The 19,783-nt window shown below is 50.2% G+C and overlaps 1 protein-coding gene across 3 annotated transcripts in view; it reads right to left on the reverse strand.

Moving 5' to 3' along the window:
- Positions 1-1,501: 1,501 nt before the first annotated feature.
- The window catches only part of LOC142880175 (uncharacterized), a 31,978-nt gene continuing 13,696 nt past the window's right edge, over positions 1,502-19,783 (reverse strand). For all 3 annotated transcript variants that reach the window (XM_076013909.1, XM_076013908.1, XM_076013907.1), the window contains one exon: positions 1,502-2,040. In XM_076013909.1, the coding sequence (XP_075870024.1) occupies positions 1,851-2,040 (190 nt within the window). In that variant the 3' untranslated portion in view covers positions 1,502-1,850. The remainder of the gene's footprint in view (positions 2,041-19,783) is intronic.

A 19,783-nucleotide genomic window follows, 5' to 3' on the forward strand; every position in this document is an offset into this window, starting at 1 on the left:
GCGAATAAAATAAATCCACTCTTATCTAGTTCAGCAACGTGACACCGGACACTGGACGATCCAGGTCGGGAAGCTACGGCAACAGTCTGGCCAAACGGGAAGTTGCAGCTAGCTTGTAAACCCCTTCGACCAGAGCAAAGCTCAACGTCACTCCAGGTTTTTCCTTCAATGCTGAGTTACTCTGGCCAGTTCAGCTGAATGCTATAAAAATCGATGCGAGATGTCGCACATCAATTCAATAACTTGGCTTTTGCCAACTTGTCGAGGGAACCTGGTTCGCCTTCTTGTTCATATGTGACGGACAGAAGGTTTGCCCAACCACCTTCCGGGTTGATTTCCTCTCCACACTCAGCGCTCTCTGTGGACTCTTTTCCAAATGAATGTGAAATCAGTCTAGTTTTCATTCCTACATTTGTTTATTCAAAGGGACGTCGCTGACCGAGACGAAACGGTTAAAGGTTGCCTCCATCATTGCAGATTAGCGCTAACTTAATCGCGCTTTTGGCCGTCTGAATAATGTAGATCCAATCCCCCCCCCCCCCCACCCCCCCCCCCCTCTGTCTGATTAGCCCTATTTTACAGTCCATACATCTCAGTTACCTCCCCCGTGTCCAACAGTTTGCCGTGCGGTGCCAAGCAGGTGGTGCACTGTGAGATTTTGTTTTTAACAGATGGCCCGAAACAAGGCTGTTAGAGTAATGAGAGAGAACCAATCAAAATAATGAGCTGAGGGGAGCCGCAGACGCCGACTCATCTGGAGGTTCGCCGCCCCTCGCACAGCGACTCCATGGTATGGAGGCATCGCCGCCGCATGCGAAATGACAATGAAGGATTGGTGGAGTGGGCAGGAAGGAAGGAAGGAAGGAAGCGCACACACTCAGCCGGCTGTGGTAAAATACTTTTATAGAGCAGTAATCCATATCTGAAATATAGCATCCAAAGCAGAATAGCTCTGATATTTACAGAACTCGACTCACTCATTTCCTCCATTTAAATATGCTTTCCATGTAAATAAGTTCATTTGATGTGCGCGCGTGTGTGTCTGCGTCTCTGTGTGTGTGGAGTGCATATGATTTTGTGTGTGTGTGTGTGTGTGTGTGTGTGTGTGTGTGTGTGTGTGTGGACACAATTGTCAATTACGGCATGATAAAAGTTTTAAATCCAGGTCATAATAATTCTCTTTCTCTCTCTTTTTAAATGTCTCTGGGTATAAAAGCTGGTGTTCTGACCCTCATTAGTCCAATAATGAAGATGAATCACTCTCCTCTTATTTATTTATTTTTTAATCCTTTTCTTTTTATGTGTATTTTTGCCGATAGATATTATTTCTTTCATCTTTTATAAATACTCTCTGCTGTATTGCCTCTTGGACTTTGCCCCCTCCCCTCCCAACCCACCCTCCACTTTTACAGTATATTCTGTTTATATTTTTCCAGTCGCTCCAAAAAGTGTGACTCACATTGTCGGCTGAACTTGTTTTTTCTTTTTGTTTTTTTGGGGGGGATTTTCGTTTGACTTCAGCACTTTAGCTTCCCAGCGCCTGCCGTCAAACCTACGTGCAGCTGAAGAGGCATTTTAAGTGCAGTAACAACATCTGTGCCCCAGTCAAACCATTCAAATCGTAGCCTTTTGTCACTTTTGTTCTCCTCCCACAGTTCCGCGTTTCGCATTTCAATTCCCCGTCGCTCTGCACTTGTTTTTGTTTCGTTTTTTTTTTCACCTCTTTCGTATCAAAACTCCATCCAAAAGTCCGTTTTTGTAGCTTTATTTTTGTTTTTTTTTCTCCCCTCGGTGCGCCGCGGCATCAAAAATGTCTCTTGCTCTGTCCTCTGTGGAGCCCTGCTTCCCTCTCAGAGGAACCAGAAGCACTTCTTCCTGCTCTTCTTGGTGGTGGCGGGCGGCCCCACGGCTTGGGGCAAGTCCTCGTGGCTGGGCGTGGCCGGCTGGGGCGTGGCCGGCTGTGGCATGCCCTCCGGGGGGTCGCCCACCTTCCACGTGCGGACCACCTGCCCTTCCTGCAGCCGGAAGTCGTGCTCCACGCTGGAGAGAGAGAGAGACACACAGACACAGTGTGTTAGTGTGTTGGTTCTTCATGCACGCGGCCGGCAAAATCCAAAACCCAATTTTTTTGACTTCTCTCACACGTGAGAAGCCCAGAGAAATCATTTGGAAGGTGGCAGATTGAAAGGGAATTGGGCAAACCTTCTGCTGGTTCACACTGAAAGGAGAATTTAATCAGCTCGAGGCTTCCTATTGGCTAGCAGCGGATGCTAAACTAAACTCGTTCCAAAGCCATTTTGGAGGACAGCACAACTATTTTGTCCACCTGGAAAAGCCTGCAGCCTTTCATTGTTTTGTTTTTTTAATGTGAAAAAGAGCCATGTTGCAAAATAAAAGCCATCTGATCGTTCCAAAACTCCTGGCTTCCTCACCGCAAAAAGGAATCTGACTAAAAATGTTTTTCGTCCGAAGGTTGGCAAAACTTATGATCAAGGTTAGGAAACAATGTGCGGAGGAATTATTCGTTTTGTTCAATTTCATTTCAGCGCAACTACGCGGCAACTCTCTCTTTTGTGCCTTCCTCAAATCCCGCAGAGGAACTAAACAGAGAAAAAGAAAGAAAAAGACTTTTTTTTTTTTTCCTCCGCTTTGAAACGCTCCATTATGTTCACCTACGAGTTGTTAACTGTGTCTGGCTCGCCGTGCGGTGCTGAGCATGCAGCGGTAAGTCGGGGATGGGGGCGGTGGGCGGAGGAGCGGGGGCGGGTTTACAACAGTAAAGTTACAGCCTGACGGCTCGACAATGAACTCACGACAAAAGGCCGCGGCGGAAAAACCAAGGCCAGAGCGAGGTGGTCTGTGCGGAGGGAGAAAGAACAAGACTCCTTCTTCCTTCCACCGCTGGTGAATACAGACCGACGGCGAGAGCGCGCGGGAGGGAAAAAGGCATCGGCAGGTGAAAGATATAAAGTGGGGGGGGGTTGTTGACGAGGTGAATTAAGCCGCTAAAACGCTGAGCGTGAGAGAAACGTTGCAGCGCGAGGACGGATCCCAGGACGCACGCACGCAGCAAAGGAGAGAAGTCAGCATGGCGACTGTCAGTCACATGACAGACAGAGTAGCTCAGGGGGGCTTTGCTGCTGAAAATGAGACGTGAACTCTGATGCACCTCTGCAGACGCCATAGGTGAAGGTAAGCAATAATAGATGAAGGCATCTGCAATAAAAGCAATAAGAACAATATTTGCTTTCCCCCCCCCATCCCGGCGCCAAAATCTTTCCGTCAGCAGTTTGCGTGCTGCCACCGCCGCTCTCTCCCCCCCCCCCCCCCCCCCCCCACACACACACACACACACACACACACATCATGAACCAAATCCTTTTTTTTTTTTTTTTTAAATCCTTTTCTTTTTTCACTTTTACTGCTATTCTTGCTTATTATGCAGTGGCCTAGTTAGCGGCTGTTTCTCATCACGGCGCAGATGCGGGAGAGGAGAAGGACTCCCTTCGGTTGATGATACAAGGAGTGGAGTGCTGCAGAGGAAGCAGCAGCGAGGGCCGAGTGTGGCGGCGGCAGCGGCAGCAGCAGCAGCAGCGGCAGCGGCGGCAGCGGCAGCGGCGGCAGCGGCAGCGGCGGCAGTAGCGGCAGCAGCGGCAGCGGCAGCAGCGGCAGCAGCGCTGGGAGTTTTTTTGTTTGGTTTAGTTTTTGTTTTTTTTCCACGATAACAAAAGTCGGTCTCTCACATTTTTGTGTCCATCTGGCCACAGAACTCCCACTCCCTTAGTCACTTAACCACTCGGTTGCCCACTACTATTCAAATGAACCGGGCGAAATAACAAGCAGGAATACAAAGAAATAAATAAACAAACATCAAAACTCTAGACGGGAGTGCACGGTGCAGTCAGCGGGAGCACGGGCGGAGCGCACAGCGGAGGGAAGTGAGTGGGTACAAAGAGCTGTGGAGAGGATTTCTTCACTCAGCGACATTTACAGCAAGGGGAGGAAAAAAAGGGGGGGGGGGGGGGAGAAAAAAAAAAGAAGAAAGAAAACCACTCCATCTAAAGCTGTTTGGCGAGAGCCGGGAGGACCCCGCCGACTGAAACAAGATCGCAGACCTTGTATAAAACGCCGCCGTGGCGAAAACGACAAAGTCATTCGGCGCCGCTAACCGTGCGGAGAGAGGGTCTGCAAAAGGGGGAAGAACGCGGCGGCTAAACCCGTCGTTATGTCCGGTCAGAAATGTTTTCGAGCAAAGGCCGGAGTGCACGAGGTGGCGTGTGAAGCGCACACGCAAGGAGGAGGAAGCTGATTGGCTGCAGAGGGTCAGAGGTCGAGCGAAACAAAACGGCTTTGAGCCTCGTTTGTTTAATTGTTCGTTCATTGCTTGTTATTGAAGTGCAAAAAAATAGCTACCAGCGCTGCTAAAACTACCGCTAACCGCTAACAGCCACGGCTAAAACTGAAACTTGTTTCGTCTTCTTCTTCCTCTTGTGTTTTAACAGGGCAGCGAGCAGCTCTGCTAGCAGTTATACCAACACAAAGCTAACGGACTCGTTACAGATAGCCAGACCACGCTGCTTGCCCATGAGTGAGCTCGCTGTCGTTTCAACGATGGTGTCGCCATCTGATAAAAAAAAAGAAAAGGCCGCCTGGCTTGACTTGCCACCTCTTTGTGAACTGACCGCTCCGCTAAAAAAATCAGACGGCAAGACGAACGAGCCGCATCTCCGGTGTTGAGACGCCAGCGATTCTGGCCGCTGCCTGCGCAAGGCTTATCGTTATCGCGGCAAAATGAAGTTAGCGGCTTTCCCGGCGTGATGAACGGCGGTGCTGCGGGGAGCTGTCCACCCTCAACCTTAATTATCTGCACACTCAGTGCACAGACTGCAGCGGGAGCTGTTAACCTGACACACTTCTCCACCTCCTCCTCCCCCCCACTCGCTCTTTTATTTTCAAGCTGAGGGTTGCAGCCCGAACCTCGGGGCGCTGCCGCCGGAGGGCAAATTACTGGGCCGCTTTATTGAAAAAAAAACAAAAAAAAACAAAACAAACTCAGGACGTGATGTGAGCTTCAGGAAGGTGGAGGACGCAGGGATGACAAGTTGATTTAGCTAGTCTGCTAGCCTCATCTGCGTGCCCCAGCTTGATGGAGTTGCAGTCTTGTAGGATGTTTAGTTTTTTTTCCCCCCCACGATGTTGGAGGTCAATCGCAGGGCAGCTACGTCTGAATCTGCGCAAACGTAGAGACGTCCAGGGAACTTCCCCGACACGACGCAGGACGGTCCGTTCAACTTCCGACGAATCACATCTTTTGCCCGCTAACACTTTAGCGCCGACCCTCTTCGCGCTGTCACCTCACTCTGCGCATCCATAAAGACTCTTCCTGCACGATCTCTCTCTTCTTTTTTTTTTTCCTTTTTATCATTCAGTGGGTGACCTTGCGCTGGAGCTCTACCCCCCACCGACGCATCTCTCCGGGGGGGGGGGGGGGGGATTTGAATCAGAGATGCCACGCGGTCCGCCCGCGATCCAAGGTGAACCCCGGCCGGTTAGACGAATTAGCGGGGGATATTTAGAACGCCGTTAAGACACCCGAGCGGCGTCGGCGGTCGGATGCTTTTCACGTTGGATAAAAAAGCCACGACGGGGCAAAAACACGGCCAGAACGCCGTCGCACAACAGCGCTTAAAAAAGAGGCCTCATCTCATTTTCATGCTTCCTGTCTATGAAACATTCATACCGCGAACGGCAGCAGGAGGAGGTCTCTCTCTCTCTCTCTCTCTCTCTCTCTCTCTCTCTCTCCGTCGCTCCTGCACTTTCTTTCTGCCGAGCGGCGCCGGAGATTTTCCGACGGCAGCAGCGGAGGCAATCAAGTCGAAACATCTGCGCACGACTCTTCTCCCCCTCCTGCACGCGCCGTGTCTCTCTGTGTGCGTCCCTCCTCGCGCTCACACATGCACGCGCACGGTGAAAAAAGGGGGACGTTTCATTTTCGGCAGGAATTAGAGGAGCACTCAACCTCTGCAGCGTGCTGATGAGGAGCGGCCACGCCCCCACCATTGCCCCCCACCCCCCCTCCCCTTCACCCGCCTCCACACGACCACGCACAACAACACCGCAGATAGATTCAGTACACAGACACACACAGACACACACAGACACACCAGCCCCATCAACATGCAGACAAACACAGCCACTTCCATATTTATAGTGTGCAGCCCGAGCATCTGCAACTCCCCCCCCCCCCCCCCCACCCCACCCTCTGCCCCCCCCCCCCCCCCCCCCCACTACCCTCCATCCCCCGGACTTGTATTCTGCGAGGGTCCCAGCAGCTACTCAGCTGTCACAGTGAATCTCGTTTGGGATGTAACAGGTGTAACGAGGCAGCGGCTCGCAGGCGGCTCCACTTTTGAAAGAATCTAGCAGAGCGGTGGCCTTCATTGGATTTAATTTGGAAAGAATTATAATTGTGATTTAATTCAAGGGTGATTTAATTCTGCGTGGGTTCTCTCCGGGTTCTCCGGCTTCCTCTCACAGTCCAAAGACGTGCATGTGAGGTGAATTGGTAACTCTAAATTGTCCATAAGTGTGTATGTGGCTGTGAATGGTTGTTTGTCTCTGTGTGGCCCTGCGATGAACTGGCGACTTGTCCAGGGTGTCACCCTGCCTTCGCCCTATGACAGCTGGGAGAGGCTCCAGCAGAACCCCGTGACCCTGAGCTCAGCAACAGTATTGAAAATGGATGGATGGATTTCATTCAAACACGTGCTGGCACTGTCGCTTGACAGCGAGGTTTAGTGGAGTGGACTGGAGTTTGCGTGTCGGCTCTGTGCCTACTGTGTGCGGTTCCCTCCAGGAGCTCCGTCTTCCTCCCACGGCCCAAAGACAAAGACGCACATCAGGCGAGTTGGCAACGCTGCCAGAGGTTTACTGCACCTATTCCTATTTTCTGTGCCTGTAAATCCCTCCAAGTGGACAATAAAGTCATTTTCTTCTTTACAATACAGTGGCTTTTCCTGCTGGAGGCTAAAACACTGGAAATACTTAGAAGGCTCCTGGAAAAGTGCTCAAACTGGAAAAATTTGACCTTGCGGTCCCAATTTCCCAGTAATCAACTAATGGCCGTCTCGCTTCCGCTCCATGTAGAAGTAGTTTGATGACATTGATGATGGAAATAAACAATCATTCCCCCCTTTTCTGAAAAATGGTGCATCAACCACGTCAAAGCTTTGTCCTCTCTCACTTTTAGTCAGGAAAAAAAATCTTCAACTCAACTGGTTGGCACGCAGCTACCAGAAACAACAAATCTTTGTCCAACAAAGAAAATCCCTCAAATCTCGGTTTGAGGAACGCACGGGGGCCTCGGCCTGGCGTCGTCCGTCCGGCCAAGCTGGCGAAAACCAATCTTTGAAACAATTTCCGACGGCGGGAGATGACGCGATTAAATCGGCGTCGGAACGCGTCGCCGGGCGCGGCTCCAGATAATAAACTTGTGATCGGGAGAGATTGTCTCACATGAGCAGATAATGGGATAATTAAGGTCGGATGTCAAGCCGGGCTCCCAGTCGGCCGGCCGGCGGTCAGGTTCCGTTGTCGTCAGTTTCACTCAATTAACCTGCGGCGCTCGGCAGAGTTCTGCCCGCCGTCCTGAGCCTGATTGTGACTGAAGGAGGCTCCCGCAGCGTGGCCGCGCAACCGCCAGGACAGGATCCCATTTGAAGGCAAGAAGAAGAAGAAGAAGAAAAAAAAAGGTAGAAAGAAATCACCGGTCCTGCATTCCTGCGCGTCTATACATCAAGCTGGTTGGAAGGCTTGGGGAGATAAATCTCATTAAGGACGCTGAAGGTCTGCGGGAGCCTCGCAGGGCGGCGGGTTTGGAGGCGACGTGGATTGATGCCGAGGACGGAGGGGCGGAGGGGGTGGAGGGGCGGAGGGGACGTCGCTCTGGTTTGTGCTGCTGGGAGGAGGAAGCCGGCGGGATGAGGCGGGGGGGCGGGCGGGGGGGGGGAAGGAAGACGGCGACTCTGTAAACACGAGTCGTACCTCAGGGGGACGAGTGGTCGAGTGATTTATGCCTCCCGCCGGGGGAGCGGGCCGGTGCGGGCTAATTTATGCTAATCGCAGGTTGCTAAAAGTCGCTGGCAGGTGGATCTCCTTTTTTTACCGAAAAAACACGGCGCGGGTCAGCTCACATTACGATGTCGCGTTTCGCAAGGTCAGTCGATTTCCAGGCACTGTGGAGTGAAAGACGGAACCCTGCTGTCTGGGATTTCCTGAGATCTGACTCCATTTAACAGTGAATCCCTCACCTCCCACTGCCGTCTTTGTCCAGCACTTCACAACGGCAGCTAATATTTACGTCTCCAGTTGACAATTTGACCTTTTTTGCAACGGCGGTGGCGGCCGGGGCCCCGTTTCTTCCCCCCACTGTTTGTTCTGCTAACTGAGCTCAGCTGAGTTTCAGAAGGCAAAGAGAGAGTCCCGCCGCCCCAACAGCAGCTTATTACGGTTTTTGCAATGATCAGTTTTCATTTTATTCCCCGCAGAAAAGAAAATCCCGTCGGTGTTAACCTGCGTCCGCCTCGGGGGCGACCTTCCGCTCTAATCGCTTTGTTTCCTCCGTACGGCTCGTTGCGGAGGAAGGCTGCTGTGTTTACACTCTGAACCCGGAGCCGGGGTCACGGCCGAGCCTTGCGGGGTCTTCTTCACGGGTCGGCCGTGAATTCGGCCTTCAGTCCGCTCGTAAACGAGCTGATTGATGCGGCGGCATGGCGAGGACGAGCAGGGGGCATGCTACTGATGTAGCGATGCAAATTTCAAAAAACAAACAAAAAAAACAAAACAAAAAGAAGCAACCAAACACTGGAAATATCTGCTGGCAAAGTTTTAGCTGTGCAGAGACGCAAATTCTAAATATCGGTGCGACGATCTTACCTAAAAACCTGTGTGTGCAAACCTGTGCCGGAGTGGCGAGCAACCGTTAGCGACGGCTGTGAGCGTCGGGCAGTGGTGCAGGTCTGTGGTCCTCCATTGTTTAAAGGCCCCCTCCATCTGGGGCGTGACCCCCCCCACCACCACCACCACCTCCCGGTCTGTGTTGGGATGCTAATTGGGACCTGGCATCTAATAAACAAGACCCAAATTCTGCCTCCCGGTCTGGTGGCGTCACAGGCAAAATATAGCCCAGCGTTTGCCATAAGGTGTGTTGTTTTTTTCCCTCCCCGTCTGTCCCCAACGCCAAAGCCAAGATTTATCTTTTTTTTTTTTGTTCTCTGCAACCTGCCCACAATTAATATTTATCCAACTCCCATCAGCCGCGCGGCGCCGCCCGGTGCCTGCGCAATGATTTCCAGCAGGTTATAAATAGTCCCTCCGAAGGTTAGCGCGGCCGCGGCAGAGGAGTCGGCTGAGGTGAAATGAAAGGCGAGAGCGGACGGCCGGCCGCACTCAGCACCTGTTTGTATCGAGTGGCGGCCGCCGGAGCGGAAGGCTCTGACGGACGAGATCTGGGCCGGCGAGGTGACAGCGGGGTGGCGGGGTGGCCGCCGCAGGAACAAAGTAAACAGCGACAATTAGCGAGCGGGATCGATCGCGTCCGCAGAGGCGCAGCAACGCGCTGACGGGTTTGTCCATATTTCGCTTTTGCTTTTTTTTTGCTTTTTTTGGATCAAGAACAGGGGAGGGGAAAATGTCAAGACAACAGAGACATTAAAATGTTCCTTCTCTCATTTGACTGACAGGCAGAGTATTGTGAGAACACGCTTGGTGAAACCAATTTGGCACAACAAGGCACTTTTTTTGGGGGTGGGGGGGCGGGGGGGGCACTTTTTCTACGTTTTCATTTCCCTTTCTCCGACTGCTTCTCCGTCCGAGGTTCGTGCTCCGGTTCGAGCTTCGCCGCGGACAAAGATGTCCTTGAGGGAGGCTTGTTTTTTTCCTCCTTACAACGCGGCGCCATTACGCCGGCTTCAGAGGATCAATACGATCGCTGGGAGTCGGGAGCGCACGTCAAAAGTGATTAAATCGCTTTAATTCCGGCTCTCTCGCTGCGGCAGGAACCCGGGTTTTGCCAGGCTCCTCTTGATGAAGAATCAATAAAGGCAAATCATTACAATGCATTACCCCGTCATACGTTGCTCCCCATATACAATACTGTGGCTATAGTCAAAGTAAAAAAACACGATTGTGGCGTTCGCCCTGGGCCTCCAATATCTCATTTATCAATGATCCTCGTTAATGATGGGAGCAGCAGTGCCGGCAAAGCGGGTGGGGGGGGGGAGCGTGGGCGCCGGTGGAAGCGATTTAGGGATCTAATTTAGCTTGTGGGTGTGATTCCAGCGTGATTAGTATTTCCATGACACATCATCCACATTAGGCAGCGCCGCCGCTGTTCCACATGCCACTCTTGATCTTCCTCTCTCTCCTCCCGCTGACGTTCAGAAGAGATGCGGCTCGCCGGATGACGGGCACCATCTGGCACCCACTGTTGGCACAACTTTGGCCGCCGTGATTATTGCCAAACAGCGTGAGCGAGGCCCCTCTCTCGCTCTCTCTCTCTCTCTCTCTCTACTCATCCATCCATCCATCTCTGTCGACCGGTGTCTCTCGCTCCCTCTGTTTCACAGCCGGCAATCGTGTCTGTGTCATTTCCTCCGCAAGAAAACAAAACAAAAAAAAGAATAAAATTAAAAAACGCACCGGTGGACGGACGACACGTTTTCGCGCCGCAGCTGCACACATGCGGCCGTGGCCAGTGTGTGAAACTCCGGAGCGGTTACGTGGGTGATTAGAGAGGAAACGTCACCCGGGTCCGCGGTTAAAGAGCAGCCAACGAAACTCAAGTTTCGTTTAGCTGCGTCTACCGTTTCTTTTCTTTTTTTCTTCCATCGGAAGGAGGCTGATGCTAGGCTCCGCCCCCCCTCTCCTGCCCTCGATGGCGAGACGCCTGTTGCGCTGGCGGCCAAGATGGATTGCTGCAGAAGAGCCGCCGGGCCTGCCCTTTACACATCTCACACGCACACACGCACACCACCTCTCCATTATCAGCCCCCTCCTCCCCCGTCCGCTGGGGACGCACGTGCACACACGCACACACACACACACACAGGCACGCACGCACACAAGCGCTGAGCTCTGACAGGGTTGTTAGCAAAAAAAAAGGTCAACGCGAAGAATCTGACAAATCTCCGCCCTCCCCAATCTGGAGCCTCTCATATCCAGTTAAACCCAAAACACACCAGCTCTTATTTTCCTCTCACGTCGTCTTTCTATCACCTTCCATTTATCTCTCGCGGGCCCATCCCCCCCCCACCCCCCCGCCTTTGTGATTCCCGCTATACAGTGAGGCGGAAAACCCTTTTCATGTTCTGATCAATTCCCCCGCCGGATACCAACAAGCTGGCGATTTGAAAACATCAGAGCGGAGCAAATCGCATCTCTGAAGTCTGACGGCGTGCTGGCTGGAGAGACCTTCGGCGCGCCGCCTGTGCATCGACGACCCGTTGGTCCCGATTGGCGTCTGAAGTGTAAATGGCACCGACGCAAACGTCTCACAGCATATGTGCACTCTGTTTATCTTGAAAACAGTCTTTGTATGGCCCATTGTATGGCCCATGACCAGCGCCCGCTAAGGAAACACACCGTCGCGTTCTCTGCGTTCTCCGCTACGCTGACGCTGCGGCGATCACATGACACCGTGCGGGAAGCCACCTTCCAATTAAACAGGGCTGGCTTTTTTTTTTTTTTTTTTTTCCGTTACAAAGACCCGCAGCAATTACTCCGAGGTCGAAAGTCGACACAAACAAGTGAACAAGCGGCCCCGCGGCTCGTCTGCTGCTTAACGCTGCGCACCCTGGTACAGGCGTGCTTGCCGAGGCTGTGTTTACCCACAATGCCTTGCGGCCTAATCTCATTCCCGTGTCGGCTTTGAGAGCAAATGAACTGTACGAAACTGGCTGCGTGCGGGCTTTGGAGTGCACGAGTCCTCCAAAGTGTTCAAATATTTGTCGTCAATCGATCAGCGAAAAATAAACAATCACTGAATCATTTCGTCCCGGGCATTGACCAGTCTGGAGAAACACGGCCGATGAAATTAAAGGTCCGTTCCCCTAAAATCCCACCGGTTTACGTCGAACTCTGGACCGCTCTGCTGCTTCCCGTGCAGCCGTCGTCACTCGCGGCGTTTCTGCAGCCTGCATTCGTTGTCTCGCTACCTGGGGGATAGGGACGGAGAGAACAATGACTCCTCCTGTTTTAATCCCCACACCGGCTTATGTGCTTCCCCCTGTGCTATAAATCGAACCCTAATTTTTCAGGGGGAAGGAAAAAAAAAAAATCCATCCGGCTGACAGCCCGGCTTGTGCCGGCGAGAGGCTTATCCAGGGAGTCAATCTCTGCGGGCGCACTGTTTTTTATTTTCTCTCTCTCTCTCTCTCTCTCTCTCTCTCTCTCTGTCTCTCTCTTTGGCCTTCACAGCACAGAAGTCCGAACGGCAAGACGCTGCATCCGCTGCCATGAGAACCTTTAAACAGAACCGTGTTTGCTCCTGCCAACCTTGTTCGAAAAGAGCCGCAACCTTTTCTTTTCCTTTTCTTTTTTCTAATGCCTGGCAACGACCACGTTTCACATGAGTTTAAATTGGCACACTTGTTAAAGCCGGCCCTCGTCCCTGGCCCCACCCCCACCCCGGCTCCCTCCTGATGAGTCACGTAGGGCCGCTCCTGCTCTGAAAGTCAGCCTTGCTTTTTTTTTTTCTCTCTCTCTCTCCTTCTGTGACAGTGATCGCTTTGATTCGGGACTCGAGCACGTTTGAATTCGTCACGACTGCAAGACGCAAGAGCGTCGACGAGGACACGCACTTGCAGGTTTGAGTGTGTTGAAAGGTTTAGGGAGTGTCTGGTGTGACACCCGTCACATTTCTTTTCCAGCTTCTAATGTTACGAGATCACATCAGATCCGATCTGTTAAAATGAAGTGAAAGACGGGGGGAGAAAAAGACATTAAATCAAGCAGCCGCAGATCAGACATTCTCATTCAGAGTCACTCTGGGTCGGATGCCGTCGGAAACGACTGCGGCGCTAAATGAAGGCATCAAGCCGCTAATTAGGAACAGCAGCAACAGGCACTCAGGCTGAAACCAATCCAGACCCAGCGCTGCCTTGACGGGCTTCTCTAAAGACCTGTTGCACTCCTGGTCATTTTTCCGTAATAAGTGCCAGATGCAACCTCGACCTCATATGACATCACGATCATGTCGTACTTTTTAAGACCTTTTAATGATAACACCACGATGAATTGGAGGTTTTCAAGAAAAATGTTCAGGTTTAAGAGAGCATTTTTTTGCTGGTGCTGCTGAAGCTGCTGAAGTTTAGCTCAGGTTTTAGAGAGCACTTTTAAAAGGTGCCAGGGGTGTTAGCGGCTTAATGGGGGCTTGCTTTTTTCTGCTTCATCTTAAAATATGAATAATATTCTACTCGACTGTAAAAAAAACTCCATAGAAACTTTTTCGAGTGTCAGCAAAGTTAAAGTTTAAAGGCAGATACTTGAAAAAATCTGATGCAATGGATTAAATGCTAAAAAAAAAAAAAGTCCACACACCAGCTTCTGTTTAGGCGTTCAAGCCAAAATAGTTTTTTAAACCTCCCAAAAAAACGGAATTGATTTTTTTTTTCATCCCTATTTCGAAGACATCTTGTTTCCCAATTTTTGTTTTTTTCCCCATTTCAAAACAGAAAACCCATTGGCCGCCTCGTACACGGGCACCTCGGGGAAGGACGGCATCAAACAGGCTCCTCGATGCACACTACTGACAAAACATTACATTTAGCAGAATAGTGCAGTCTATTCAAAACAAAAAATAGAAAAACAATTCGGCAGATACCGAGCTGTCACATTCGTTTTGTTGAAGATGCTTTAAAATGCACTTGTACCGCCTCCACACATGCACACATGCATGCGCACACTCACAGACACACACGCACGCACACAGAGTCATAATGTACTCTGGTGTTTATTCCCTCTGTCTCTTTTGCTTTGTTGCTCCCTCAAACCTGGGAGCACATTACCTCTCCCTCCGCCTTTTAACCTCCTCCTTCAAACTTTAATGCGTCCATGCTTTTCCCCCTCCTCTCCTTCTTCCCCTCTGTCTTCTTCTTCTTCTCTCCCACTTCTTTGCTGTTATGATAATGGCAGAGGCTTGTCAATCTTTAATGAGTGGCTGGAGGCGCTGATCCAGGTTTCGGAAATATCCCCCGCGATCTCGAACATGAGAAGTTCATCTTAGAATTTGCTTGCACACCACCCCCCTGCTTTCAGACGGCAGAGGGCGGAGGGGCCGGAGTGGGAGGGGTTAACGCAAGGCGCTGCCGAGGGCGCAGGGTTTATTTTGGAGGAGATGTCGCTTTTTCCCCTGAATAAACGCCGCGCAGACGCAGGTTCTGGAAGAGGAGGACGAGGAAACGGAGCACCTCCTCCCTGACACCAGTCTCACCCCTCTCCCCTGCTGCTGCTCTACCTGAGTAGAGTGAGACTGTGTCAGTGGATACAGATTGAGAGGGGGAGGGAGCGTTGTGGAGAGTATTTGAGCTGGACCACTATGGACTTATGGAGCCGCATGGGAAAATGGGAAATCAAAGGAAAATAAGTAGGGCTGTCACTCGATCAAAATGTTTTAATCACGATTAATCACTTTAGTGTCCTGAGTTAACTCACGATTAATCGCAAATGAAGTGCAATTTTCTTTTTACCCTGCTCTATATGTAACTTAACAATATATTTATTGTGTTTCGTATACTCTAGGAAAAATTGGAGGGGACAATAATAATTCCCGTGTGGAAATATTCTATTTTTATTTTCATTTGAACATTCCAATTCCAATGTCCAGATACTCTCCCAAAAACCCTCAAACCTTGAGGTATTCTCAAGCCAATGCTCCTAACCATTAAGATTTACAAATAAAACAATTCCTTGTGTGTGTGTGTGTGTGTGTGTGTGTGTGTGTGTGTGTGTGTGTGCATGCGTGCGTTTGTATGTTTGTTTATTTCATCTCTCTCGCACTCTGATTGATAGGAGATACTGACAAATATAACGTACACAAAAATGATCGCATTTGTCAATCGCGGTATTTTTGGAAATTGTTTTTATTTTGAAAATTTACCATATTGTCTCGTGTTTCTTTGAGTGACTTCCTGTCGGGCGCTTTTGCCACCGGTGTGAACTAGGCGTTAATAAAATGAGTGCCGTTGGAAGGAGTTTGACTTAACGCGTTAACTCAAAGTTAACGCAAAGTTAACGCATCATTAACGCGTTAACTTCAACAGCCCTGAATATAAGGAAAAAGAAGGGACGACGGTGAGCCTGAGCTAGGAAGTGTAGCACTCAGACGACGGAGGCTGCCTTGCACCAGGGCCCACGGCAGCACTTCACTCCGCCATGACTGACAAACGCTTGTCGCCTGTCGCTTTCACCCATCACATTTCCGGAGCGTCGCCGTCCCGCCACTTCACACCGCGGAAGCCTCGGCGGCATCACCGGAAGGGATCGGCGGGAAGAGCGCGTCTGCCGTTGGGCCTTTCTCCAGGTCTTCCCGAACGCTATTATTACTTTTTAAAATCTCTTAAAGCGCCCGCCGTCAATTTTTAATGCGGATGAATATTTCACCGCACGCTAAAGTTAGGGCGTTTGTCTGAGGGAGAGGTGAAAGGGAAGTGGGGTGGGAGTGCGGGCTGGTGGTGGTGGTGGTCGGGTGGTTGGGGGTTGAGGGGAGGGGGGGGGGGTTGCATGTGGTGAGAGACATTAAAGAAAAAGTTTGTGCAAGATTGAAACCAACGCCGGTCTCCTGAGTCGCTGGATGCTCCGGTGGCCTTTTGAGGTCCATGTAACTGTTCTGGAGTTGCACAAATGGAACGTATGGAGAAAGATGGAGTTCCATCCTCTCTGGATTCCTGCTGTAACCACCAACAGTAATAGCAAAAAACAAAAATGCGCCGCTCCTGTGACATTAGCAGTCCCCTAGTGGCAGAGGAGAGCACTTAGCTGGCACGAAATCACCAGAACAAAATCGTCAACGGCGGCGTTTTGCTGTTCAGCATTCACTGCGTGTTCCTTACAATTGCCCTCTGTTGTGTGTTTCATGCTGGGTACGTGCAGACGCACCGGGTGGGTTGGTTTCTCTCTTCCGCCTGTGAAACTCGAGGATGGTTCTGTGCAGTTGAGCTCAGGTTTGTGTGCTACCGAACTCTCACACTCCTGCAACTCAACGTGCCTCTTGCTCAGCAGCTCGAAAGATCCCAAAACCTGTCACGCGCTGTCGCCTCCGCCGAGACGTGCGTCGGGAAATGCTTTTTTTTTTTTTTTTTTACTTTTTTCGCGACGGCGAGCCGCGAGGTGGGCGCTTTGTCACGCGGCCTTCGCTGCCGCCAAGCACCGTCCGTCCCACGGGGCCTTGGACGCTTCGCCGGAGGAAGGAAGCCTCCAGGCGACCCGCCCCCCGACGCAGCAGCGCCTGGCATGCAGATGCGTATCAGCCGAGCGGACGTGGCGTCCCATTGACAAAATAAACATGCTCAACAAGAGCCGGCGTGCGGAGGGAGAACAATGCGGAGCGTGAAATCAGGCCACGGCGCTGCATATCAAACGGGTGCGAGTGGCATCCCCGCAGATAAGAGAAAAGAGAGACACGGCAGGAGTGCCTCCTCAGCGAACCTTCTTTTCTTTTTTTGTTTTTTCTCAATTACCCGCTGTTCAGTAAAAGGCGATGACGGATTTGTTTTTGAGGGAGGAGGGGGGCAAAAAACGAAAAACAGACTCTTAGTGGACTCATGGTTTGGCTGGAAACACGAAGTCCGGAGAGCCGCTAATCCATCTGCGGCTAACAACCCGTCCAGATCCTTCAGTGAAATGCGAGATCAAGAAGCAACGGAGGGAGCAGCGGCGGCAGGCGGGTGCTGCTGCTCTACACGCACACACGCGCACGCACGCACGAGCACACGCACTCCTCGGGGATTAAGCACAAAGACTCCTTGTTAGACCTCCCAACTTTGTTCCACGCAGCCCCGTTCTCCATTAGCGCCGAGAATAACGGAGCAAATCTCAACTCGGTAACAGTCCGTAATTAACAGTCCGGCTCCGCTCCTGTAATCAGATTCGCACATTAACATGCGAGTCGACGCGTCGGGATAAATACGTCGGATACGAGAGGAAGGCCCCGCGCCGCTCCGGTCCGGAATGTTGAAAAATAAAATATTCGGCTGCCGCGTGGAAGAGCAATCCATCTGCATTTCCATAAAGTGTCATTTGCCTTTTCACATAATCCCTGTGCTGAGAGATGCTGCAGGAGAACAAAGCCGGGACGCAAACACACACACACACACACACACACACACACACACACACACACACACACACCTGAACTCATTAAAATAGTTTTGCTTGAGCTCTTATTTGAGGAGAACTTTGTCGAAAAGTTAATCTTTTGGAAAATATTTTATGGGTTGCATTAACAACGTAGCTTTAAAACCTTGATATTATTCTAAAAGGCATCGAGAGAAATGTGAACAGGGCACCTTGTCACTCGAGCACAAACAGCCATTTGAAGTGTTTCCTTTCGCAACCAGACAAATGAAGACTTCCAAGGAGCTCGCCTCCCTCGGCGACGAGAACTTTGAACTCCCTCCTCTCATAAACTGCTTCAGTGCCGTTTCTCGGCGCAATAAAGCTCGTCTTCCTCTGCATTTGATTAGTATTTATTTTATTTCATTCTGTTTGCAGTGCTGGTGTGATTTATGTCTGTACCTCTTATAACTCGTATACGTCCTGGTTACAATGGCGGTGAGGGGGTTCTATTCCATTCTACTCTATCACCGCAAACTATATATACTGTACTATATATATTTTTTACACTTATTTGCTCTTAAACAAGGTTTAACAAATGTCATTGTTTGAGTAATGATCTCTTTTTACGGTGTGAGGTTTCTCTGGATGTGGAACACATCGTCATCTAATGTATCATCATTAAAACATCATTATGAAGTAAAGTAAGTCAAGTATGTTAGTGTTTTTCAGTATGTCCATGGAAAGACACAGTGGAACGGTGGCCACCAGACAGAAAGCAGCTTTAAATTCCATCCAGCAGCTACAGGTTGACTCAGGTTACTGGGCTTTTTTGGGGTGGGGGGTGGCTCCTCTTCGGTGAGGGCAATATAAATAAATCTGAATTAGTTCCTGTCTGAGCTTTTCAGCTTGATTGATTCCGTGTGATGTGCTGAGTCGTGCTTTTCTCCGGCCAGTGCGACTTCTTCAAGAAGCTTTTTAATTGATGGAATCTGTCCTGTCAGATTTTACGGCTTTTCCATCACTCACCGCTTCTCAGGCTTCACTTTATTACCTTTTCTTCCTCTATCACTGCCAAATTCTCTCTCCCTCTTTTTTATTTATTTATTTTATTCAGCCCCCCCCCCCACTCCCACCCTTCCCCCCCACCAAAAAAAAAAACTGAGCTGGAGATGAGCCCCAAAGAAATGAAAATCTGCTCCCTTCTCAAAGTCAGAAAATCCTCTTGTCACGACGGGGGAAAGAAGCATGTCAGCTTGACAGGTCGATTGAGTGATAAACCCACATGTGGCCGCGAAAACCATCAGCCCTGGGGAATCGAATAAGGTAATTCAGTGCAAAAAAAAAAAAAAAAGAGAGAGATCTGCTGTCCTGTTAGTCTCCATACGCTGTCCTCGTCTGTATTTCTCATTCCCTTTTCTGGGAGATGAAATAAAACTTTCCCCTCGCTTGTCCAAACGCTCCTGAGCCGTAACCCCTCGCCGCTGTATTCTAATCTTTGAAGATGAAGCTGAATATGGTTTCTGAATGGATCTTTTTCTTGATGGGCTTCTTCTTCCTCCTCTGCTCTCATTCTTTCTTGTTCCATTTCTTAATCTCAGATCTCTTCTGGAAGATCTGTTTTCTTTTTTTTTTTTAACTCTCCCCTCCTCTCCTCCCCCCCACCCCCGCCCCCCCCTCTCCCCCCAGCTGTCTTTTCTTCACGTCCACCCCCACTTTCATTTCTTCTCGGTTGTTTCCTCACATTTGCATGCACTCTATAAATAAATTGGAACATAAAAAAAAAACAATCCCCCATCTTGATTAGGAAAACGGTTTGACTGACTCATTTACTCGGGTTGCAGTAATTCAACCTTGCGACCAAATGCAAATACCATTTGTTTGATAATCAGTTCAACCCTAGTGGCGTGCCGCGGCTACAGGAAAACACCTTATTAGTGCCAAACAATCATAAATAATAAATGAGTGAGTAGGTGAGAATGCGGCATTAGAAAAAAAAAATAAAAAAGTCAGTCCGAGGTGTATGCGCCACATCTCACAGCTCCCGTCTGCAATTTAGAAGACGGATGATGAATCTGGGCCCGTTAATTGGGTTATGCTTTTGGATTTCTGACATAATATGACTAATATAACCCCTCGGAGGTGTTTACATGAAAGTTTAATAATCAGAGTGCCGCCTTAACCCATAATGAGACCTCTACATCATCCGACATATCAATATTTATCTGACAAACCTCACTGTGTACAGTGTGGCACGTATTAACGGCCCCCTAATAAGGTGCTGGAGTGCATACTTAATTGTGCCGCAGGGAAATAACAGACTGGGTGAGCGATGTGGTGGCAGAACTCAAGGCTGCACAAATGGACACAGGTTATTTTCCTAATTCCCCCCAAAAACTCAGATTGTTTTGGTTGTTTTTTTTTTTGTGTGTGTGTTTAAAGATTTACTTGGTTG

Source organism: Nelusetta ayraudi, unplaced genomic scaffold (assembly GCF_046127955.1).
Source record: "Nelusetta ayraudi isolate G7.1 ecotype Tasmania unplaced genomic scaffold, CSIRO-AGI_Nayr_v1 ptg000160l, whole genome shotgun sequence".
Taxonomy (NCBI): Eukaryota; Metazoa; Chordata; class Actinopteri; order Tetraodontiformes; family Monacanthidae; genus Nelusetta; species Nelusetta ayraudi.